We start from the raw sequence: 24859 nt of genomic DNA, 5'->3' as shown, positions 1-24859 counted from the left end.
AAAATAACACATATTTAAGGCCAAAAAGTTAATTGCTTCGCCAAATGTTTTAGAATATTTTTTATTCTGTACAGACTTCCTTCTTTTCACTCTGCCAATTAGGTTAATATTGTGGAGTAAACTACAATGTTGATCCATCCTCAGTTTTCTCCCATCACGGCCATTAAACTCTGTAACTGTTTTAAAGTCACCATTGGCATCATGACGAAATCCTTGAGGGGATTCCTTCCTCTTCGGCAACCGAGTTAGGAAGGACGCCTGTATCTTTATAGTGACTGGGTGTATTGATACACCATCCAAAGTGTCATTAATAATAATAATCCCTCACCAACTTCAAACATGTGCTATCTGAGCAGCTAACCGATCGCTGCAGCTGTACAGCTATTGGTAAATAGCCCACCCATTTTCACCTACCTCATCCCCACACTGTTTTTATTTATTTACTTTTCTGCTCTTTTGCACACCAGTATCTGTACATGACCATCTGATCATTTATCACTCCAGTGCTAATCTGCAAAATTGTAATTATTCGCCTACCTCCTCATGCCTTTTGCACACAATGTATATAGACTCGCCTTTTTTCTACTGTGTTATTGACTTGTTAATTGTTTACTCCATGTGTAACTCTGTGTTGTCTGTTCACGCTGCTATGCTTTATCTTGGCCAGGTCGCAGTTTCAAATGAGAACTTGTTCTCAACTAGCCTACCTGGTTAAATAAAGGTGAAATAAAAAAAAAAAAAATAAACAACTTCAACATGCGCAAAGGGATATTCAATTCACTGCTCGACTGACAGAACTTACAGTTAATTGTGTGGGGTACAGAGATGAGGTAGTCATTGAAAAATGTTAAACACCATTATTGCACACAGAGTGAGTCCATGCAACTTATTGTGACTTAAAATATTTTTTTGAAAAATAATTCCACTGACTATGGGGAATTGTGTGTGGGCCAGTGACCAAAACATCTCCATTAAATGAATTTTAAACTCAGGCTGTAAGAACATAATTTGAAAAGAATACAAGTAGTGAATACTTTCTGAAGGCACTGTGAAACCTTAAGTCTTGTCCGTTCACCCTCTGAATGGCACACTTACACAATCCATGTCCTAATGGTCTCCAGGCTTAACAATCCCTTCTTTAACCAATCTCCTCCCCTTCATCTACACTGACTGAAGTGGATTTAACAGGTGACATCAATAAGGGATCATAGCTTTCACCTGGTCAGTCTATGTCATGGAAAGTTCCTAATGTTTTGTACACTCGGTGTAGTTAATTTAACAGCCTCGTCTAGGGCCATGTTTTTCCTGGACGGTCACATGTCCATGAAAGACTCAGGGACCTACACCAGGTAACAGATCACAAAACATTGTTCCATGCGATCTTCTCTCGAAAGAGAGTGTACAGAGTGCAGGTGTTATTGTGTCCCAGTTAGACATATTCATGCATTTCACAAGCTATTCTGGCTGCTTTTTCTAACTGCTTACCTCCAGACAGGTTGAAGGTGTTGCTGGGTCCGAAGGCTGAGAAGGAGTTAACAGAGTTGAGGCTGGGTCTCCTGCCGTTCCCTACAGGGCTCCACAACCCCGAGCTGTCTGATCCATCACTCTCTACAGAGGAGAGGTGTTGGAGGACATCTCTGTCTCTGCTCCCCACAGCCGCCTTCGTTGCACTGCACCCTGGAGGTCGGAGGAGAGAACAACAGGTTAGCACAACAGCTACAGGAGTGGACACATTGAGCTTCTTCATTCACTCCCATATCAACCCCCTAGCCAAACCCCTTCCCCCTGAAAGGACTGGATAGGTAGATGCGATATGATAACAACTCCACCTTGGAGTTAACAACAGCTGGTGCACGATCTCTAATATTAAAGGGACACTTCGGGATTTTGGAAAGGAGGCCCTCTCTCTACTTCCCCAGAGTCAAATGAACTCGCTGATACCATTTTATGTCTATGTCAGGGTTTCCGTTCGCCGGTAATAGCCGACTGTTGGACAATATATTTTTTAATGCCTATAGATAAAACTGGTGTCAAAAAGAAAATTCCATTATGAAATAAAGCTTTTTCACCTAAATACATTTGACTGGTCATGCTTATCAGTCTATAGGTTAATTTGCATAATTTTGTGGAATTCAATTGCTGTGTGTTACGGTATATTTGTTATGCATCTTATTTGTCACACGCGTACATTATACAGATACAGAGCTTTTGAGAGGAAAATCTGTCAGATGCTGCAGCATCTCAAACGGCAACGGAAGGCAGGCTTCATCAGCGCGTCTCACACCACTTTGCAATGAGCTGAAGGCAGTTTGCATTTAGAAAACATATACTTCATTGTTTGAATACATATGAGGCATGTCTTACCTTGCATCAGAGTAATCCAGAAGATCTCCTCTATTTCTAAATTTCTGACCTGTATTTTCTTCTCACATTGCGGTGCCCTTTTGGCAACAGTGTTTTGTATGAATTTGGGCTCTATCATCCCACAACTGTCACAGTCTGTATGGAATAGGCCATTTCTTTCTCAACAAGCTGACCAATAGAATATGTCAACTTTTCTACTATGGGGGAATAGTACATTGACATAGGCTAGTGATTTTGCTGTTCAGCGGCTAGTGATTCTGCTGTTCAGCGGCTAGTGATTCTGCTGTTCAGCGGCTAGTGATTCTGCTGTTCAGCGGCTAGTGATTCTGCTGTTCAGCGGCTAGTGATTCTGCTGTTCAGCGGCTAGTGATTCTGCTGTTCAGCGGCTAGTGATTCTGCTGTTCAGCGGCTAGTGATTCTGCTGTTCAGCGGCTAGTGATTCTGCTGTTCAGCGGCTAGTGATTCTGCTGTTCAGCGGCTAGTGATTCTGCTGTTCAGCGGCTAGTGATTCTGCTGTTCAGCGGCTAGTGATTCTGCTGTTCAGCGGCTAGTGATTCTGCTGTTCAGCGGCTAGTGATTTTGCTGTTCAGTACTCGTCTTGTTGGCTTAGTCAAAAATCTTCAAAGTGCATATCAGAATTTCAAATTCCACATCACCAAGGATCTACCATGGTCCACACGCACCAACACAGTCGAGAAGAGGGCACGCCTACACCTCTTCCCCTCAGAAGGCTGAAAAGATTTGGCATGGGCCCTGAGATCCTCAAAAGGTTCTACAGCTGCACCATTGAGAGCATCTTTACAGGCTGCATCACCGCTTGGTATGGAAACTACTCTGCATCCGACCACAAGGCACTAGAAGGAAATGAGAACGGCCTAGTACATCACTGGGGCCGAGCTCCCTGCCATCCTGGACCTCTATACCAGGCGGTGTCAGAGAAAAGTTTACTCCACCCACCCAAGTCATAGACTGTTCTCCCTGCTAACGCACAGCAAGCAGTACTGATGCACCAAGTCTGGAACCAACAGGACCCTGAACAGCTTCTACCTCCAAGCCACAAGACTGCTAAATAGTTACCCGGACGATCTGCAGTTAACCTTTTTGCACTAACTTTGACTAATCACATACGCTGCTGCTACCATTTATTATCGGTTACTTTATTCCTAGTTATATGTACATATCTACCTCGTACCCCTGCACATCGACTCACTACTGGTACCATGTGTATACCGCCACGTTAATGTTACTCATTGTGTATTTATTATTGCACTTTTTATGTTTCTATTATTTCTCTCTCTCTCTCTGCGTTGTTGGAAGTGCCCATAAGTAAGCATTTCCCTGTTAGTCCACACCTGTTGTTGACAAAGCATGTGACGATTAAAATTAGATTTTGATTGGCTAGGTGGCCATAGATGGACACATCCAATCATCTCAATTTTACACAGATGCTGTGAGTGTAGGGGCTAGAGTCAAGGGGCGAGGGGTCCATTTGGGAAGAAGTGGTCAGAGACAGGACATCTGACTGACCTGGGCTTTTGTCGAATCCAGCCGCCACAGCAGCGAAGGTAGGGTTCCCGTTCTGACCAGGTACGGAGACCAACTTGGTCAGCTTGTTCTTTATGCCTGATGCAGTAGACATCAGACCCACCTCGCTGGAAAACACACAGAAACAAAGAAGACTTTGGTATTTAGAAATAACCACTCTTGGATGTAGATTACATTTTTATCTTGATCTACATATATTTTGCAGTTATTCTTTTGGCATTCTTCTTTTCATCACACCTTAGGTTGTGTATGTTTCATGTCGCTCTGGCACAGGTAACTACACAGATAGTTGTATGACTCTGTTGTTGTAGGTTTGTTCACCTGGTAGCAGTGTTGACCATGCCGCTATAGGAGTCATACAGAGAGAAGCCAGACGAGGGAGGGGGAGGGGTTCCGATGTTTCTCTTCAGGAAGGGATCAGATGACAGAGGAGGAGGGGTTCCGATGGTTCTCTTTAGGAAGGGATCAGATGACAGAGGGGGAGGGGTTCCGATGGTTCTCTTTAGGAAGGGATCAGATGACAGAGGAGGAGGTGTTCCGATGGTTCTCTTTAGGAAGGGATCAGACGAGGGAGGGGGAGGGGTTCTGATGGGTCTCTTCAGGAAAGGATCAGATGAGGGAGGGGGAGGGGTTTCGATGGGTCTCTTCAGGAAAGGATCAGATGAGGGAGGGGGAGGGGTTTCGATGGGTCTCTTCAGGAAGGGATCAGCGTTCATGGTCTGCAGGGAGATCTGCTGGAGACTGTCCACAGCTGAGAGGAAACGGGGAGATGCATGTCATATGGCTGCCTTTATCACAATACTCAATTGGTTTGTTTTTATTTGAAAGACTGGATTGATACATGCTTGATTCAGGAAGTTAAAAAGAGTTAATATGCTAGAAGAGGTGGGGAAACAGGTTTGGAGCAGGTATGAGGGGGTTGTGGTAGTGCACTACATAACTCACCATTGTGTGCTATGTGGAGGGGCACACAGTCCCACTCTGGGGGAGGAGAGATGTCCTTCTCCCCTTCTGAGCCGCTGCTGTTCCCCAGCTCCTGCACTACCGGTTCGTTGAACAGGAACTTGGCCAGGAGAGAGGGGCGGAAGTCTTCCAGCTTCACACGAGGCACTGGGGTTTGAGAGGAGGGAACGAGACTCAAACATAACCCTACACAGTCCTGAAAAGGTGTCTCCCAAGGCAGTGGGAAAAAAGGCAGGTAAAAACCAAACAAGACATTTGCCATGTCAATGTGAGAAAACAGAAAAGTCAAAAGGTCAGTGAGCTGGAAAGGTAGTAACTGACCTCTTGGTTTAGGAGGTATGGGTCTTGTTATGGTTGTTGTTGAGCTGCTGGCCAGGGCCTGCTGCACCACCACCATGTTCTTGGAATTGAAGCTCTTGCGCTTGTTTTCCAGTGGGGTAACGTATGGAAGCTCCAGTGAGCTGTGGAAAAGCAACATGGAATAAAGTGGTCAATGTCTGGAAGCTCAATCACGTCTGAATACAAAAGGAATGCTTTATTTGTGAGTGCTGTCCCTTTTTCACACCAGTCAGATTACTCCAAGGCTACAGAACCCAAAGATGTACAGAACTGACTAAGAGCTGAGCATGTCAGAATTTTGTATCGAGGTCATTGAGAAAAATGTGTACAAGCCGGAATAACCAAAGAGGACCCCAACTTAAGACTCTGATCGACGACACGGTTTGTGATAGCTGCAGTTGTTTTCTAATCTTCAACTGTATCTGTAACTTCTGACACGGTCTTGTGTGTATTTTGTATTTTTGGAGTAATATTATGTACACGTTGCTATTGCCCTGTTTTTCCTTCTTGCCAGGTCACCCTCGCAAAATAGGTTTTTAACCTCAAAATGGGTCTTACCTGGTTAAATAAAGGTTAAATAAAAATAAACTAAACCCCACCTAGACTTTGCATCCATTTGGCTCTTCTCCTTTGTAATGGCTGCTGGCTTCTTGATCTTGGACTTTGAGTGAGCTTCAGGAGTATCATATTTCTTCTTCCCTTTGTTGTCCTCCATTATGTCTGGGTTGGAGTTCTCTGTGGTGGTGGAGGAGCTGTCATCGTTGTCCTCCCTCAGTTCCTCTCCTCCCTGAGCTCTTCCCTTGTTCCTCTTCTCCCTCTCTTCCTTCTTCTTCTGGGCCTTGGCTTTAGTCTGCTGCACTTTCCCTTTGGCTGCACTGGCTGGAAGGAGGGAAGAAGATGACAGATGCATTACACTGTGTGAACTGAATCAAATCCTGTCAATAATAGGAGTGTTCGTACTGTGTACCCCTGAATGAGTCAGTTGTTAAATAAGCAGGTCATTCTCAACACAAAAGCAGATGTTTCTCAGGGTTAATACTAACATCCAGGTAGGTACCTTTGCCATAAACTGCATCCTGATTCCCCCCCTCCTCAGCAGACTCTGGTCTGTCCAGGTCTTTATCCATGGTCTCCACCAGGCTCACATAGTCAGAGTCCTCCGAGCTGTGCCGGCGTGGCCCATCTAGGGGATTTCTTCCTGGGGCTGAAGGACCAGCCTGTGAGGGGTGCTGCTGGTTCTCTGGAGCTGGCTGTGGCTGCTTGGGGCTCCGGGCCTTGCGGCTGGCCTGTTGGCCAAAGGAGGGGGTGCTGTCGGAGACTTTGGAGCCTGGCTGGGAGGGGGGGATCGGGGGTTGTGTGGGGCCTCGGTTGTGGCCTCCTCTGGTGTTCCTGCTAGCAGCCCTGGAGGCAGAGCCTGGCATCCCTCGCAGGGAGTTGTGGTTGGCTTCTCCACCGTACCCATTCATACTGGGAGACAAAATACTGAGAAGTTAGTAATTATAGAATAAAATATTTACACACTAAACATCTCCGATCTACTCATCAAACCATTTCCGATACTAACGTCAACATATATCAGACAAAGTTTACACAAAAGCGTACATTCAGAAAACAAACTCACTGTGCATCGCTTTGAAGTCGTACTATTTCCCTGAGGTCAAAGGGCCTCCCTGTCTCCATGGAGGTGCTGGATGTTTCGAAACACATGCGTCTCTTGAACGGCTCCCAGATCCCCAGGGCCTCCAGATAGGCCGCTACAATCACCAGCAAAAACATAGAGCTGGGCACAACAGATAGAGGCAACGTCAGTTATCCTTACAGCCTTAGATACAGGGGAAATATCTGTCCAAGAAATGTTGCTAAATAAATGTATTTTGAACATGTAGAAAGGCTGATATGCCAAGATAATTCATGATATATGGGGTGCAACCTATGAGCCTAGTTCTGGATACTGGGCCTCTGAACTAATCTAGGGAACACACGGTCTAGGCGGGGATCCACCCATAGAATTCAAATGTGTTCTATTTGTGAGGCTCCTCCTCTCACCTCATGATGACAGAGATGATGACATAGAGCTCCAGCTCCCAGTTGGGTCTGGGGAGGACAGCAGCACAGGCGGCCAGCATGTGGTAGGGCAGAGAGGCGTTGAGGGAGAACACAAAGTAAGAGCCTCCGGTGGTGATGAACTTTAACTCCCGGATCACCCTGGAGGCTGTGAAGTCTGGCGTGAACCTGAGAGAGATGAAGAGACACGTCAACGTTGGTCATTGGAGGTACTAGTGATTAAACAAAGCAAGCACAAAACAATTGTAGTGATTCATGGGATATTTATCTATTATCTTTAAACAGCTAGCAATAGGTTTACTTACAATATGACGATTTCTTTCGAAGCATTTGGTTTTAGTGAAAACTCTTGGCAATTAAGGACTTTAAAGCCGAATCCCTCACAGAGACGTCCGTTTATTTCAGTGGATTGAATGTTAATTTCCAGCTGTCCAGTGTTCTCTAACTTAAAGGATTTTCTCAGAGTGACGTTCGGCTCCTTCGACTTCATTTCTGAAACAAGGTTCACAAAGTTAATTAGTCACATACCTCTGACAACTTCCTCTTTCATTCATATCCATTTTTAGCTGCAGAGGCTTGTGTGTCTAGAGATCAAATATATATTTTACACAAATACACAAGCACAAACAAACTATCAAAAGGGCTCTGCAAGACTATTCTCGGAAGTTCAACCCGCCGATAAGTAATGGTTTCCTGTCTGTGGATGCAGGACATTATAACAAACTGGATTCTAGACCACTCACTGTCTGTGGATGCAGGACATTATAACAAACTGGATTCTAGACCACTCACTGTCTGTGCATGCAGGGATCTAGAACAAACTGGATTCTAGACCACTCACTGTTTGTGGATGCAGGACATTATAACAAACTGGATTCTAGACCACTCACTGTCTGTGGATGCAGGACATTATAACAAACTGGATTCTAGACCACTCACTGTCTGTGCATGCAGGGATCTATAACAAACTGGATTCTAGACCACTCACTGTCTGTGGATGCAGGGATCTATAACAAACTGGATTCTAGACCACTCACTGTCTGTGGATGCAGGACATTATAACAAACTGGATTCTAGACCACTCACTGTCTGTGCATGCAGGGATCTATAACAAACTGGATTCTAGACCACTCACTGTCTGTGGATGCAGGGATCTATAACAAACTGGATTCTAGACCACTCACTGTCTGTGCATGCAGGGATCTATAACAAACTGGATTCTAGACCACTCACTGTCTGTGCATGCAGGGATCTATAACAAACTGGATTCTAGACCACTCACTGTCTGTGCATGCAGGGATCTATAACAAACTGGATTCTAGACCACTCACTGTCTGTGCAGTCCTTCAGTAGAGACTCAGTCATCTTGAACCTGAGGAATCCCCCTGGTCCCGGGGCCTTGCCCCCTACCTTCAGCCTTTCATAGCTGCCCTGACCCTGCACCACCAGGAACTCCATCACTGTCAGGTTGTTCCTGTAGAGACATACACAGTTATCAATAGTACAATAAACAGCAGTTTATATTTTATTCACACAAACGATATGATTCAAATTGCAATTCATTCATCCACACAACCACCAATATGGCCAAGTCGACAAATGAACTTATCGAGAAAGTAAAAAAAAACATTTAACAGTCAAAGGCTGTAAAAGATATATGGTCTGACTGCTGACTTCTCTCTGTAACCCTGTAGCTACTACAGCACCTGGGAGACGATATTCCTCTTCTGCCCGTCCTCCTCAGTCCAACAGAGATATTGATAGCTCAACGTCTCAAATCAGCACCCTGCCCTAAGAAGCAACATCAGAGCTTGCCGGAACGTCAGAGTGATCCTGACCTCAAGCAGTTAGCTTAAACGTCAGGTAGCCTAGTGGTTAGAGTGTTGGGCCAGTAACCGAAAGGTTGCTAGATCGAATCCCTGAGCTGACAAGGTAAAAATCTGTCGTTCTGCCCCTGAACAAGGCAGTTAACGCACTGTTCCTAGGCTGTCATTGTAAATAAGAATGTGTTATTAACTGACTTGCCTTGTTAAATAAAATAAAAAATAAATAAACACTGCACATTAAAATGGCACACTATCCCCTATATAGTGCACTACATTTGACCACAACCCCATAGACCCTGGTCAAAAGTAGTACACAATATAGGGAACAGGATGCCATTTGGGACACAAACCAGAGACTTATGTAAGTCCTACAGGCTATAGGGTTAACATGCCTTAGCATAAGCAGAGAAGAAACCGTGTGGTTGCTGACGGGGGAGAATTTCAAACGTAGCGACCTCACTTCCTCTGGCTGCAGCATTAGGTTGTAAACGTAGGGTTGTGTCGTCGAGCCCTCGGCGAAGCCTGCGCTGCCTCTGACCACAGGCGACTGCAAAGGGGAAGGAGAGATTCAAGTCTCAAACATGGTTATTGCATTTGATCAACTGGCATGACACAGGACTAAAAGACAGAGCAAAGTAAACTCACGTGGTTTCTGTGTACCTGGAACTCCATTGTGTCGGGGGTGAAGTGTGGGAGCCTCTCCAGGGGAAACCTGGCGTGAAAGAATAATAAGACCATAGAATTACTTCTAGAATTATTTTCCATTCATTCTAACTCTATGGTGGAGAAACCCCATCAGTGTGACATGAAACATCTTGCCAAAAGGGGTGACAGACAAAATTACTATTAGCAAACTACAAGTGCATATTGAATGCTACTCACATTTGTGCCAGTTTGTGGGTGACAGCCGGGAGGTTGGGATAGAGGGCTAATGGCAGGACTTGGACATAGACAGGAACGTCAGCTGGGTTCTCCAAGACAACCTCTATCTCCTGGCAACAGAAGACTACTGGTTAGAACAGAAGGCTCAATACAGTAGCATGTACAGGACCCAGAGTTGTTCTTGACCGTGTGACTTGACCAGGAAAACTCTTGGCTCTAGTTATAGCCTTAGTTTAGAGTTGCTCTGGTCACATGGTCAGGGAACCCCCCCTGGGCCTGCCAATCTATCCTGAACAAAAATCTAAACGCAACATGTAAAGTGCTAGTACAATGTTTCATGAGCTGAAATAAAAGATCCCAGAAATGTTCCATATGCACAAAAAGCTTCTCTCTCTCACATGTTGTGCACAAATTTGTTTACATCTCTATTAGTAAGCATTTCTCCTTAGCCAAGATAATCCATCCACCTGACAGGTGTCAGATCAAGAAGCTCATTAAACAGCACGATCATTACACAGTTGCACCTTGTGCTGGGACAGTAAAATGTGCCGTTTTGTCACACAACGCAATGCCACGGATGTCTCAAGTTGAGGGAGCGCGCAATTAGTATTCTAAGCTAGACATAGGAAAGATCTCAATTGCATACTCCCCGCAACCTGTCCCCTCCCCAAAACCCATTGGAGGAGGTTTGGCTTTCTCATCCAATGGGTTTTGAGAGGACGTGAGGAGTATGCAATTGAGACCTTCCCATAGAATTGATTTAAATGAATCCACCTCACCGATGAGCTGGTGAGGCTGGTGAGAGGGAACAGGACCTGCTGGGAAGAGTTCATGATAGAAGGCCACTTCAGCTGAGCTGACACTCTGGTCTCAATGTTCTTCTGGAGGTCAGCGTTGGCCTCAAACACCGCCTCCGCCATGTGTCCTGAACTCTCCTTCAGTGCTTTCCATCGCCGACGGAGCATTTGATACAAATCTACGTCCACATCCCACATATCCTCCTGCATTGACAGCCCAGGCGGTCTGCTCTCAGCTGAAAGTTCAAGATGTTTTAATGAAGAACAAGTTTGCTAGGTACAGCAGCAAACTAACCAGAAACCATTAAAGAATAACGCCAATAACCAAAAATACTCACATTTCAGAACAAACGGTACTCCCACATAACAGTGGTCGCCACACTGCAAGCTGGCGTCAAAATAAATCTTGGCGACCTTCGACTTGCGTTTGGGTTCCAGCTCGTCCCGGTTGTTCTTCAGTCTCCTGTAGTAGAAACGTGAATCCTCAGTCAGAGAGTGGATCTGCTGCAGGGTCACCTTCTGAGAGAACGAGCTCACCATGCTTAGACTCTGCTGCACTACTTTACCCTGGGAGGGACAGAAAACACGTAGAAAATAGCATCGAGGCAAAATACAAAAATGTTTGATACACTCAAAACAATATAGCAATCTACGACAAGTAAAATATAGTTAGTCTAACCGGAAAAGATGGCGGGAGGACAATGTGTTTGGGATAGCTGGTCAACGTGCCCACTGCAACGACTGCTTTCACTGGTATCGTTAATATCTGTTTACAGAAGAGGACTGAAGATCACTGACAATTCTTAAACATCAGACAGGAGCAATGAACAAATTGATGCATTTTATGTATTGATTTTAGTTTATGTGTGCGTTTCCTTTATTTAACCAGAGAAGTTACATTGAGATTGACATCTCCATTTCAAGTGAGCCCTGGCCAAATAGAACGATTTCACAAAAGTAAAACGTATATAGTTGCCGTAGCAACTCAAATAGCAGGACTTAGTGACAGTAGCACTTCAACGGGCCAGTTGACAGGTATACCTGGTAGTCTGTTGTGATGTGGATAGCTCCGTCGTAGGCCCCCTCCAGGTCTTTAGCCACCAGGGTGACCCGGAAGGCAGCGTAGTAGCCCGAGGCTAGGATCACCTGCAGGTGGAACAACAGAGCCATCAGTCAGCCTCCTGATTTCCATCTACTTTACCTACTGCTCTCAGACACAAGGCCACTTTGTTGGTGTTTCCTAGCAGATGAACACAGCATTCTGTAGTCATCTATACACACCTCCTTTCTACTCCATCTGTACAGGACCATGAGAGTGCTCACATACAAAATATGTAGGGGTGGCAGGTAGCCTCGTGGTTAAGAGGTTGGGCCAGTAACAGAAAGGTTGCTGGTTTGAATCCCCGACTAAGTGAAAAAAAGTGATTGTCCCACCAAGCTGTTAAGATGAATGCCTGAGTCACTCTGGATAACACTAAAAGGTTTAAAAAATAAACTAATATTTCAAGGAAAAGAAAATGGAGAGAACATATATTTCATAGCAGGCTTAAATGACCTCCATTATCTCCAACCAAGTACCGCTAGATTCAGCCAGTCCAGGGACAGTAGTAGTTGTGATGCTGTTACCGTTTTGTGAGGAGAAGCTGAGGCGCTGTGTAGCTCTCTGGTCTTGGTCAGCACCGTGGTTCTGTTACCTCTCTCGATCTTCAACAGCTCCACACTCAGACTCTCTCCTGTCAGCAGCCATGGCCGGATCACCAGCTGTACGAGTGAGTGAGTGAGAAAATGACTCCTTTTCCGTCACACTACTCCAATCTGTTTTCAAACAAGTTGAGGTGAAGGAGAGATACTAGGTAGCCACCTCTAGTGAAGCATTAGTTACCCATGGTTATGCATGCATTCAAAAAGAGCTGTACTGCTTTATTATGGGATGTCTACAGAGCAGAGGGGTGTTGAGGGTGAGCCCACCTCGATGGGGTTGCTGTTGACAACCACAAACAGGATGCTGCTGGTGTCTGTAGCGCTGAGGACACCAAAGTCCAGGAAGTTCTCTTGCAGACTGGGCGGCAGGACAAAGGGCTGTTGAGAGGATGGGAGGAAGAGAAAAATGAGAGTATATTGTTATGATATGGGGGCCAGGTTAGTATTAGGACATGCACCAACACCCTATCCAGGAAACACTTCCACACACCATTCCTCCAGGGGGTAGCAGGAACCTTGTTCAGCCACGTTGATAAGCACATCAGGTGATCGTCAGTCAGTGTCCCAGCTTGCAAGACGTGAGGCTGCTGGTTGGTTTGGTGGCCATGAGGGCTTTCGTTTTGATTTGAAATTTTTCGTTTAGGTATCACTGTTCAGAATTTTCCTTTTTGCACATATTTATGTTTAGTCACCATCTGAACAAATAATAATCTGCCTGGACTGGCGACCAAGAGGTCAAGGTCTAGTTATGGGTTTCGTAACAATATGCATTTGCAGGTGTTTCCCCCACAATGTACTTGAGTGTGTGAAGGATTTAATTTGTGTGTGTACACTATTTCCCCAGTGTGTGTGTGTGTGTTGCAGTACCTCCAGGAATCCAGTGTAGGCACGGACGGGGAGGTGGAACTTGGAGGCGTTGGTGACCAGCAGGATGTTGCTGTCGATGTGATTGGAGGGCCGGACGGGCTGGAAGTGGAGGGAGAAGATGTAACGAGACTCCTGAGGGGGGATCAACACCGGCTCACTGAAGTTCTGCACCTGATGAGGAGAACACGGGACCGTTCAGATATACGCTGCCACCTTAGGACACACTCAGAGGACAACAGAGCAGTTCAACACGTTTAATACTTGACAAACCAAAGTCCCCCCAGGGATCAATAGAGTAGCTAGTTCTTATCTTAAGACTTGAGGGCCGTGATTAGTAATTGATTGAAGTTGGTTGTATTTAAGCTGGGTTGGAACAAAAGCCTGCAAGCTTTGAGTTGGCCGACAGCAACAGGCCTCTGGAACACGATACTGTTCATAACAGTTACTCACTAAGAACATGGTCTTGGCTTCATCTGGAAGGGACACGTCATGGATGCGGATGGCAAAGTGGAAGGTGTTGGTGAGGTGGATGGGTTTGACCACTGGCTCTAGCACACTGTCTCTGATGTGGAACAACGTGACCGTATGGTCAAACCCCAAATACCTGTCACACAGATGGAGAGGAGAGTTAGTGGAGACGTTTCAAATGTTCCGAAATTGTGTAATGGTGATTCGTTAAAGTTTAAAAAAATGATAATACTTCTCTTTTCACTGGTTAAATAAAATACTTGTCATTGTTATTGGTCAAGGAAACAGAAAAACCTACCCGTCTAGAACCTCAGCTAGGTATGGGATTTCAAGTTTGGAGTAGCTTTTCTCTTTCGCTTTTACTGTTATTTTACCAGAGGACTGGGAAGCTTTTTGAACTTTCGATGCTGGAAATCAAAAAAACAAAACCGTGTCAAAACAGGTTGGAACAAAAAGGCAGAGGTGCAATATGCAGGAGAAATTCCAGAAGGTATGGGGGGTACTGAGCAATATGGCTCACTTACCATCAAAACTAATACTAGCGACTTTGGTGTATCTATGTTCTCCAGCTTTTAGCGTGACGGCCTTGAAGTCTATTGTGATGGCATCGTTTGACGGCGTCGCTCGAACGCTCATTATTTGCACATCTTTTGCTCCGGAATTGAGAAGATGCAAATTCAACTGCTTTGGTCGATCTGTAAAACATTTAAACAGAAAATACAATAAACAACTAATCAAATCACCCAAGAACCGTTTTGAAACGTCCAAATCACTCAAATAGTTCACAAAAGCCTGACCCATTGGAGAATGAGGGTATAGACGTGAAGTGAACACAGCACACCTTGTGAGCGTAGCGTTCCAAAGTCCAACATTTCTATTGAGGAGTAGATTCCTGGTGCTGAGGACAAAGACACACAGGAACAGGAGACGTTTCAACCAGCCAGGCACAGATACAAGTATGGAAGTATTACTATTGGAAATGTATGGTGAGGCGTTGCTATTAGAAATGTACCCGAGGTGACCTCCACCTCCACAGGCAGGATGATGAACTCGTCCTGGTTGGAGGCGTTTGTTTTGATTCTGATGAAGGCCGTGTGGTTGTCTGCATCTCTCGACGAGAAACTGGCTCTCATTACCCCCTTCGTCTCAAACGGGGGAATCTCCTGACAACCACACAGGAAGAAAGAACAGAAAAGACATTCTATTCAGGGGTCAAGTAGTTGCCCAATTAAAAATCCGTTCTGGTCAGGTATTTGTCTCAATTCCAAATCTAATGGTGCAGAAGTAACAGGATAATAATCTAAAAGCCCCGACTGTCCTGATCTATACACACCCACAGATGGTGCGTTCCTCCCTGCTGCCCTGTGGGGAGCTCCAGGTGCAGGTCTCCTCCACTAGAGTACATCTCCACTACCTGCAGTGGCTCACTGTGTGGGTTGTGGATGTTTATGAGTGGAGAGAAGCTGCTGTTGACTGGGACTCGGGCCCCGATGAACGGCCGCAGCCTGTAGGGGTTGGGGATTCCCACACCAAACACCTGCAGGGGATAAGACACCAACAACATAAGACTCATGATCTACAGCAGGGACCTACAGCAGGGACCTACTTGATCTACAACAGGGACCTACAGCAGGGACCTACTTGATCTACAACAGGGACCTACAGCAGGGACTAAGACGGAGGAGGCAAGGGAGAAAACCAGCAGAAAATGCAACCCTCAAAGGATCCTTATATACAGTGTTCAGAACACACCTCCAGAATTATTATACATAGTGACACATTATATAAACATACACACCTGACATGTAAACACTCCATGATTAATTATTAGTATAGATATGACATATGATTCCGTAAACATATGTATTCATACACACCTGATATGTAAACACTCCATGATGCGAGGTGTTAATAAATAAAGTATTCTCTACATTTCCTACAACTCGAGCGAGGAAGACCACATCAAACGACGTATTCCCCCCTGGTGGAATTAACTACAGGGAGAGAAGAGAAGGGAGGAATTAACTAGAGAGAAAGAATATGACAATTATCCAATCAAAAGATTGGAATCAAAAGGTCGAGCTACTTTTGGAATTGTAAATGTAAACCGACCAATTAAGGTCAGTCTTGGGTGTGATAAAGCAGTAAACATGAAGAGTCTTGTCATGATGCGATATCGTTTTATAAGATACTGGATGACAGCCAGACATAAACAAATCACTTTAACAATAAAAGTGTTTAAATACCAGGTGGAAAGAGGGCGTTTTTGCTCCAGCCAACATTCTTCCTTATTTGACTTGATTTTCCTGCTCTACTCTCAGGACTCAAACATGCTGAGCAGCACAGTCACACCATTCACCATCTCCTCTGCTCAGGAGTGCACTGGATTCAGAGCTGTCATGAGTTTCACAATTCAGTTAAAAGGCCCAAGATGGCGAAATGTTGACAGTTGAGCACGTGCCTCTTGTTTTTCAAAAAGTACAAAACCAGCACATGATACCCATAACAGCCAGGTCACATGGTCAGACTGACAGGCAGGGGAATCGGAATGGCCGGATAAATGAGCCTCTGTCCACCGACAAACACAGGGATTATTCTTTCAGCTTTTGAACAAGCCGTGCGTATGCCTGTAGAACAGGAGACATCGGCTGTGTCCCAAACCAAAAGGAAGCTTGCTGCCTACCTGCCTGCTCCAAAAGGACCTATGTAGGTAGCACTTTCCTCAGTAGGTAACTGACATTTAAGATGAAATTGGTAGGCAGCATTTTAAGGTGCCTCGGGATTGTGACATGCCAATTTTGACGTCCTGCATCTTTGTGGAATGGGACACAGCAATAGGGTTATACTTATTAGCTACTCACCCTGTTTTGAAAGAATGATGCATGAAAATGTGCAGTTGTTGCTGATATAGATATCAAGCTTATTTCCTCTGCACTAGGATTGTGCAAATAAACTTTCTCCATTTTTGGCATTCCAACAGGCCTGGGAACAGGAAGAGAAACAGTGTTGTGAAAGCTGTCGCACATATAGCTGTCAGAAACACAGCCGTCAGAAACATATAGGCCTAATGGGGGTCAAATGGAGTCTCAAAGAAAATCTGTTTGATTTCCATTTCCTTGTCTCGCCTAACAGATGTTGATAAAACGATCATGCTCCAGGAGGCCTCTTCTCTTAACTGTGGAAATACCCAGCAGATAAGAGCATGTTTAAAAAGTATCAATGCCAAGTTGTCAAATGATCTGAGAGGGTGATGCACAGAATGTACATCTCAACAACATGACAGGAAGAAAAAACAGAATAGTTGATGGTTGAATTTGTCCCATTTCACACATGTACAAGTCTATATTATCAAATTGTATTGGTCGCATACACATATTTAGCAGATGTTGTTGCGGGTGTAGCAAAATGCTTGGGCAGAGCGATATGGCCAAAATGTCATATCATGGTATTTTTCACATTTTTGACAGTATATAATGTTTTTGATTAATAAAGTTCTACATTTGCTTTATGAGTAGTGTGACACCCTACGGTGGCAACACATACATTCTAAATGATTTCAATGGGTCTTTCTCCATTCTGATTGTTTTATACTGTTCAATTCAACTTCAAACTAAAATTATTTCCTGCATTTCCTGGACTATTTGAGATCATTTCCACACTGCCATGACATGGGCAAAAATACTAGGCCTTATTTTTAACCAAATGTTGCAATTGTGATTTAGATCAAAACACTTAGGTAAACTTTTGGAATCATGGAAATGTTTATTATAATTCTATAGTTAGAATATAAATAATAGTGGGCACTTTGAACACAGTGTTGTTTGACATGACACCAAATGAAAATGCCATGGAAAACTTATTGTGACAGGGTCGGAACCATAGTGATGTTCAGTGTTTCCTAGGGGAACCTATAATCTTTGGCTACGTTAAATCTTTATTCATATAGCCAACGTATTCATTATTAGCTCTTTGATTTAGAAGATACTGTTGCACAAACAACATGCTGATTTAAGCCTCCACCAGTACTGGTATCAGGCTGTATTAGCTAGCTACGTTTGCTCTGACTCAGTACTTTTATTAGCTGGCTAACACGATTTAGCTTAAGTTGCTAAGAAAATACAAGCTAGCTGTTTGCAGATGTAAGAAACAAAGGAATAAAGTAATTATAGAACGCTTGTGGATTTATATTAAGATCAAAGTGGCAACATCGTCATCAACATTGTTGCATATGCTGGGTTGACCATGCAGACTGAACAAAAGTGTTGTGGTCAAGCAACAAACGCCTTCCTTGAGTGACTGGGGGTGGGACTAGGTCTGTGTGGAAAGCAGCATGGAGAGAGAGAGAGGAGAGGGATGACTCAAGTAGAGGAGTAAAACTATACAAATGGACGTCACACACACACACAGCGTATCACATTTAACAAACCAAACATTCAAATAGTTATAGAAGGTAACGTCAGAACCCAAACCGGTCCGTGCATAAATACCTGTATATAGTCAAATACAGTCTACCGCCCAGCCCTATGTTAAACACGTGTGAATTGGAAATGTGTTTTTGTTACATATCCCAACTCTCCCTGAGACACCCTCGGAGAGTGAGGTGAGACACCCTCGGAGAGTGGGGTGAGACACCCTCGGAGAGTGAGGTCACGGCCAGGGTCTGCCATTATCAACGGCGACCAAGGACCAATTAGAGTTAAGTGCCTTGCTCAAGGGCACAGACAGATGGTTCACCTTGTTGGCTTGGGTATTCGACCTAGCTGCCGTCACGGTTACTGGCCCAACGCTCTAAGCGCTAGGCTACTTGCAGGTGTATCTGTAGGTAGAGGAAGTTAACTCACTGTTCATGGAAGTCCAGCATTGGCGGCTCAAAGCGTATGGGCCTGCTGTTCCCTCTCTGTAAGGGTGAGCTGTGGGAGAATAAAAAGAGGAACCATAGTGAGGAAGAGAAGGGAAACAAGGACAGCTTTTCATCCATGATGCAGTCCTACTTCCTATTGCCTAACATGTCAAAAATTTAATATTAAAAAATAAAAGTGTGTGTGTGTGTAAAGCAAATCAGGTTAACATGTAAAAGCTCAGGGCAACCGCCAACACAAGACAGGAAACCTGCCAAACCTGCTTTGCAAAAACAAGTGATCTACTGCAAGGTTGTTTCCCCTATATCATTTTGACTGACTATGACTACATAGTAATTTCCACAAAAAAATAGTTTTTGCAAAGATAATTGAAGTCAGAGATATGCATTAAGACAGATGTCATTGCATGTGTATTCAGCTCAGACAAACAAGATCTTTCCATGAGAAACAAGACACTCAAAAGGGAAACCGCTCCCTGCACACGACAGACAGTATGACTTCACTGAACAACACGTACAAGCCGACAGCACACAGGCAAGTCATAAAAAGGTGTCGCTGTGGATCCATGACCAATGTTATGAAATGTCAGGAACTCATTTGCTTCTTAAGTTGGAGTGCAACAACGAATATATGTTTTATTATTCCAAGGCCAACACTTGGAATACAAATGAATTCTATGAAGTCATAGTTGTACATTAGAACTTAGTTGTGCTACTACTGTGGTCTTGTGTGTTCTAAGAGAGCGAGGTGGAAAAGAACTGCACATGCTCTTAATGTCGCTATGGGAGATTGACCTTCAGCTGGGTAAATCACACACACCCCTCTGTCTATGTGTGTGTTTACAGAGGAGCTCTACAACCAACCAGACCTCTCTCAGAATGACTCCTCCACTCCTGCATTTTGCAGCATCTATAACTGTGTTTGAACACACATTTGCAGGTGGCGAACAATGCAGACGGTGTTCAGCTTATATTAATTGTAGATCATATTATTTATAATGTCAACAGAGGTAGATTCCCTGTAATTTCCCCCTATAGCTTCAGAGTACAAACAAAGCCACATCATGCGTTGTTTAATGGTCATAATGGGCCACTGACTGACTGAAAAAGGCCACCTTGTAACAGCCAATCAAACACTTGAGGTTTCAAAATGCAAATACATGGCTTTTCTGCATGGCGTGCATTGGCCAACTTCTGATGTAGACTGAATGTTTTAAGCAATGTCAGCAGCTAGATAGATGGGAGGCTTGGCGGTGTTAGTTTGCCGTGGGTGGAGGAGAGGTGCGAAGTTTAGACTATAAAAAAAGGAACAGATGCATCGTCAGTCAGCATCGTGACTAAAAAGCCACAAGCCATTTCCTGTTCCAACTAAGCAACGCAAAAGTCTCTTCTGCATATTACAGAGATTGTCTAGAGAACTTTAAAGCTGCTGAATGCTGGCCAGGGGATAAAGTGAATCTGATAATGAATCTGCTGCATATTGTAGAGAAATGTAAAAGAAACCGAATGATACTGGCTGCTAGCCAGAAGAGGTGTAACCATGATAGACACCTATTGTATATAATAACTGGTGTGACACCTAAGCAACGGAAAGACAAAAATAAAACGGAGAAAGGCTAATATAAAATTAAGCAGAAAACAGATTAACCACGTTACTAAATATAATCTTGGCATCAACACCATGCTTACTAGACAATGAATAACTACTATTTACAAGCTGAACACAACTCGTCATTTGGAGAGAAAATACATAAGCCGCGGGGTTATTGCATGCTTTTGTGGTCAATCAGTCCTTGGTGTTGTGGACAGAAACCTCAAGTCAAAGTGAAAGGAAAATTGCCAGTCTTGCATATTTAACTTCTCTAGTTAAATAAAAGTTAACCATGACTTATTCGAAACTGATCTAAATAGCCAAAGCAGAACTTTGCTAAATTGCTAAATCTGTAGTGCTGGAAAAGTTGTGTCTTGATAAACCATTTGTGAGATAATCTTAAGAGATTAATGACGAAGAGCAAACACAGCATCTCAGCTGTTAGAAACAGTAGACCAGACACTCCGTTGTAGTACGACTGCAGGTGTAAGACAACTGCAGCCGTACCAGACAATAACCACAACATAAGGCTCTTAGCACCGCCTGCATCCTCATACACACATGCTGCCCTGGAGTCTGGACATTGACCTTCATTATCAAGTCAGACTTTAAAAAGGCACATGCACACAATAACTAACAGCGTACATTTCCACTACAAACTCCATTCACCACCTTGCTTTCCATTTGTATTGATCTCTCAATTGAATTCCTTGCTCTTGGGGCAGCAGGGTAGCCTAGTGGTTAGAGCATTGGACTAATAACCGAAAGGTTGCAAGTTCGAATCCCCGAGCTGACAAGGTACAAATCTGTTGTTCTGCCCCTGAACAGGCAGTTAACCCACTGTTCCTAGGCCGTCATTGAAAATAAGAATTTGTTCTTAACTGACTTGCCTAGTAAAATAAAGGTAACATTTTATTTATTTTTAAAGCAGAAAGGCCATTCGATTTTATTTTATAATTAAATTAATTTCTATACCTTTGGGACATCACTTCCTTCAACTGGGTTATACCAACTTCCTCCACTCTAAGCACTGGTTTAACCCAACACTTCTAGATAAAAGAGCTATAAACGTAATTGCCCTTACGGATGTTTACACAAACAATGGAGAGGAATCAAGTCAACTAAGAGGACAAAGGTGAACAGAGAGGGAAGCATGAGGGGACTCCATTGGCATCGATATGAGCTGTTGCTATTAGGGTCTATCAGAATGAATACATAAAAATAAAATGTTGGTCCCATGTTTCATGAGCTGAAATAAAAGATCCTAGAAATGTTCCATACGCACAAAAAGCTTATTTCTTTCAAATTGTGTGCACAAATTAGTTTACATCCCTGTTAGTGAGCATTTCTCCTTTGCCAAAATATTCCATCCACCTAACGTATATCAAGAAGCTCATTAAAGAGAATGATCATTACACAAGTGCACCTTGTGCTGGGGACAATAAAAAGGCCACTCTAAAACGTGTAGTGTGTAACACAACACCCAAGACGTCTCAAGTTGAGGGAGCATGCAATTGGTGTGATGACTGCAGGAATGTCCACCAGAACTGCTGCCAGAGAATTTAATGTTAATTTCTCTACCATAAGCGGCCTCCAACGTCGTTTTGAAGAATTTGGCAGTACGTCCAACAAGCCTCACAACTGCATTCCCAGTCTGGTGAAATCCATATATTTAATAAATTAATACATTTATTTCAATTGACTGATTTCCTTAAATGAACTGTAAGTCAGTAAAATATGAATGTTGTGTATTGTTCCATTGTCATATAATTGGTACATTAACTATCAACATATGATCAAAAATAGTTATCCAGATTGCATTTTGGCAACGTGTGTGTGTGTACATACATACATACATACATACATACAGTGGGGCAAAAAAAGTATTTAGTCAGCCACCAATTGTGCAAGTTCTCCCACTTAAAAAGATGAGAGAGGCCTGTAATTTTCATCATAGGTACACTTCAACTATGACAGACAAAATGAGAAAAAAAATCCAGAAAATCACATTGTAGGATTTTTAATGAATTTATTTGCAAATTATGGTGGAAAATAAGTATTTGGTCAATAATAAACATTTCTCAATACTTTGTTATATACCCTTTGTTTGCAACTAGGCCAGGTCTCAATTGTAAATGAGAAATTGTTCTCAACTTGCCTACCAGGTTAAATAAATAAAAGGTGAAATAGGCAAGTCAGTTAAGAACACATTCTTATTTTCAATGACGGCCTAGGAACGGTGGGTTAACTGCCTCGTTCAGGGGCAGAACGACAGATTTTTACCTTGTCAGCTCGGGGGATTTAATCTTGCAACCTTACAGTTAACTAGTCCAACGCTCTAACCACCTGATTACATTGCACTCCACGAGGAGGCTGCCTGTTACTCGAATGCAGTAAGCCATGGTAAGTTGCTAGCGAGCATTAAACTTATCTTATAAAAAAACAATCATAATCATTAGTTAACTACACATGGTTGATGATATTACTAGTTTATCTAGCATGTCCTGCGTTGCATATAATCGATGCGGTGCGTATCGTTGCTCCAATTTGTACCTAACCATAAACATCAATGCCTAAGTATATATTTTTAAATCTGCATATTTAGCTAAAAGAAATCCAGGTTCGCAGGCAATATTAACCAGGTGAAATTGTGTCACTTCTCTTGCGTTCATTGCACGCAGAGTCAGTGTATATGCAAGTTTGGGCCGCCTAATGTGCCAGAATTTTACGTAATTACGACATAACATTGAAGGTTGTGCAATATAACAGGAATATTTAGACTTATGGATGCCACCCGTTAGATAAAATATGGAACGGTTCCATATTTCACAGAAAGAATAAACGTCTTGTTTTCGAGATGATAGTTTCCAGATTCGACCATATTAATGACCTACGGCTCGTATTTCTGTGTGTTATTATGTTATAACTAAGTCTATGATTTGATAGAGCAGTCTGACTGAGCGATGGTAGGCAGCAGCAGGCTCGTAAGCATTCATTCAAACAGCACATTTGTGCGTTTTGCCAGCAGCTCTGCTGTTTATGACTTCAAGCCTATCAACTCCCGAGATTAGGCTGGTGTAACCGATGTGAAATGGCTAGTTAGTTAGCCGGATGCGCGCTAATAGCATTTCAAACGTCACTCGCTCTGAGACTTGGAGTGGTTGTTCCCCTTGCTCTGCAAGGGCCGCGGCTTTTGTGGAGCGATGGGTAACGCTGCTTCGAGGGTGGCTGTTGTCGATGTGTTCCTGGTTCGAGCCCAGGGAGGAGCGAGGAGAAGGACGGAAGCTATACTGTTACACTGGCAATACTAAAGTGCCTATAAGAACATCCAATAGTCAAAGGTTAATGAAATACAAATGGTATAGAGAAATAGTCCTATAATTCCTATAACAACTACAACCTAAAACATCTTACCTGGGAATATTGAAGACTCATGATAAAAGGAACCACCAGCTTTCATATGTTCTCATGTTCTGAGCAAGGAACTTAAACGTTAGATTTTTTACATGGCACATATTGCACTCTCACTTTCTTCTCCAACACTTTGTTTTTGCAATATTTCAACCAAATTGAAAATGTTTCATTATTTATTTGAGGCTAAATTGTTTGTTATTGATGTATTATATTAAGTTAAAATAAGTGTTCATTCAGTATTGTTGTAATTGTCATTATTACAAAAAATAAACGGCCAATTAATCGGTATTGGGTTTGAAAAATCATAATCGGTCGACCTCTAATCTCCGCATATGTGGTTCCCACCTTGAAGCATGGAGTTGGTGGTGTGATGGTGCTTTGTTGGTGACACTGATTTATTTAAAATTCAAGGCACACTTAACCAGCATGTCTACCACAGCATTCTGCAGCGATACGACATCCCATCTGGTTTGCGCTTAGTGGGACTATCATTTGTTTTTCAACAGGATAATGACCTAAAACACACCTCCAGGCTGTATAAGGGCTATTTGACCATGGAGAGCGATGGTGCTGCATCAAATGACCTGGCCTCCACACACCCGATCTCAACCCAAATGAGTACTGCAGAGTGAAAGAAAAGCAGCCAACAAGTGCTCAGCATATGTGGGAACGCTTTCAAGACTGTTGAAAAAACATTCCAGGTGAAGCTGGTTGAGAGAATGCCAAGTGTGTGCAAAGCTGTCATCAAGGCAAGGGGTGGCTACTTTGAAGAATCTCAAATATATTTAGATTATTTTCACACTTTTTTTGGTTACTACATGATTTCACATGTTATTTCATAGTTTTCTATTATTCTACAAAATAGTAAATACTGAGAGGAGATCCCTCTGTGAAACTTACTAAAACTCACATGATCCCATCCACCATAATAGTCTGTTAGTTTCAGAGCAGATGAGAGTGAAAAGGGTGGAGCGAGACACTCAGACCAAATAGATTCATTTGAAGGAGCCACTAAAGCCCTGGGGAGAAGCACTCAAATATCCTAACCAAGGCCTGTGCTTTAGCTATTTTTACACAAATAGATTTTTACACCAAAACAGACCTAGGGCACAGACAACGTAATGGGAAAGAAACCCTGCTGATGTTGACAATCGCCCCGATGACGTGCTGCACTGTGGCA

At 43.4% G+C, this 24859-nt stretch overlaps 1 protein-coding gene across 1 annotated transcript in view; it reads right to left on the bottom strand.

The window, feature by feature from the left end:
* LOC135543267 (transmembrane protein 131-like) overlaps nucleotides 1–24859 on the bottom strand; it is a 31587-nt gene that overhangs the window by 3004 nt on the left and 3724 nt on the right. Inside the window, exons 4-33 of the mRNA XM_064970408.1 lie at nucleotides 18658–18726; nucleotides 16678–16798; nucleotides 15694–15810; nucleotides 15150–15353; nucleotides 14829–14979; nucleotides 14658–14714; nucleotides 14341–14511; nucleotides 14115–14223; nucleotides 13799–13952; nucleotides 13349–13519; nucleotides 12749–12859; nucleotides 12407–12541; nucleotides 11822–11926; nucleotides 11460–11546; nucleotides 11119–11347; nucleotides 10763–11016; nucleotides 9984–10093; nucleotides 9747–9813; nucleotides 9494–9648; nucleotides 8607–8749; nucleotides 7581–7767; nucleotides 7258–7443; nucleotides 6833–6991; nucleotides 6269–6678; nucleotides 5811–6090; nucleotides 5194–5333; nucleotides 4855–5019; nucleotides 4231–4660; nucleotides 3892–4016; nucleotides 1486–1677 (exon numbers count right to left, since the gene is read on the bottom strand). Of these exons, the coding sequence (XP_064826480.1) occupies nucleotides 1486–1677; nucleotides 3892–4016; nucleotides 4231–4660; nucleotides 4855–5019; nucleotides 5194–5333; nucleotides 5811–6090; nucleotides 6269–6678; nucleotides 6833–6991; nucleotides 7258–7443; nucleotides 7581–7767; nucleotides 8607–8749; nucleotides 9494–9648; nucleotides 9747–9813; nucleotides 9984–10093; nucleotides 10763–11016; nucleotides 11119–11347; nucleotides 11460–11546; nucleotides 11822–11926; nucleotides 12407–12541; nucleotides 12749–12859; nucleotides 13349–13519; nucleotides 13799–13952; nucleotides 14115–14223; nucleotides 14341–14511; nucleotides 14658–14714; nucleotides 14829–14979; nucleotides 15150–15353; nucleotides 15694–15810; nucleotides 16678–16798; nucleotides 18658–18726 (4994 nt within the window). The remainder of the gene's footprint in view (nucleotides 1–1485; nucleotides 1678–3891; nucleotides 4017–4230; nucleotides 4661–4854; nucleotides 5020–5193; nucleotides 5334–5810; nucleotides 6091–6268; nucleotides 6679–6832; nucleotides 6992–7257; nucleotides 7444–7580; nucleotides 7768–8606; nucleotides 8750–9493; nucleotides 9649–9746; nucleotides 9814–9983; nucleotides 10094–10762; nucleotides 11017–11118; nucleotides 11348–11459; nucleotides 11547–11821; nucleotides 11927–12406; nucleotides 12542–12748; nucleotides 12860–13348; nucleotides 13520–13798; nucleotides 13953–14114; nucleotides 14224–14340; nucleotides 14512–14657; nucleotides 14715–14828; nucleotides 14980–15149; nucleotides 15354–15693; nucleotides 15811–16677; nucleotides 16799–18657; nucleotides 18727–24859) is intronic.

Source organism: Oncorhynchus masou, chromosome 7 (genome assembly GCF_036934945.1).
Source record: "Oncorhynchus masou masou isolate Uvic2021 chromosome 7, UVic_Omas_1.1, whole genome shotgun sequence".
NCBI classification, from domain to species: Eukaryota; Metazoa; Chordata; class Actinopteri; order Salmoniformes; family Salmonidae; genus Oncorhynchus; species Oncorhynchus masou.
The sequence above is the reverse complement of the archived record's forward strand: the minus strand, read 5'-3'. Positions and strand labels throughout refer to the sequence as shown.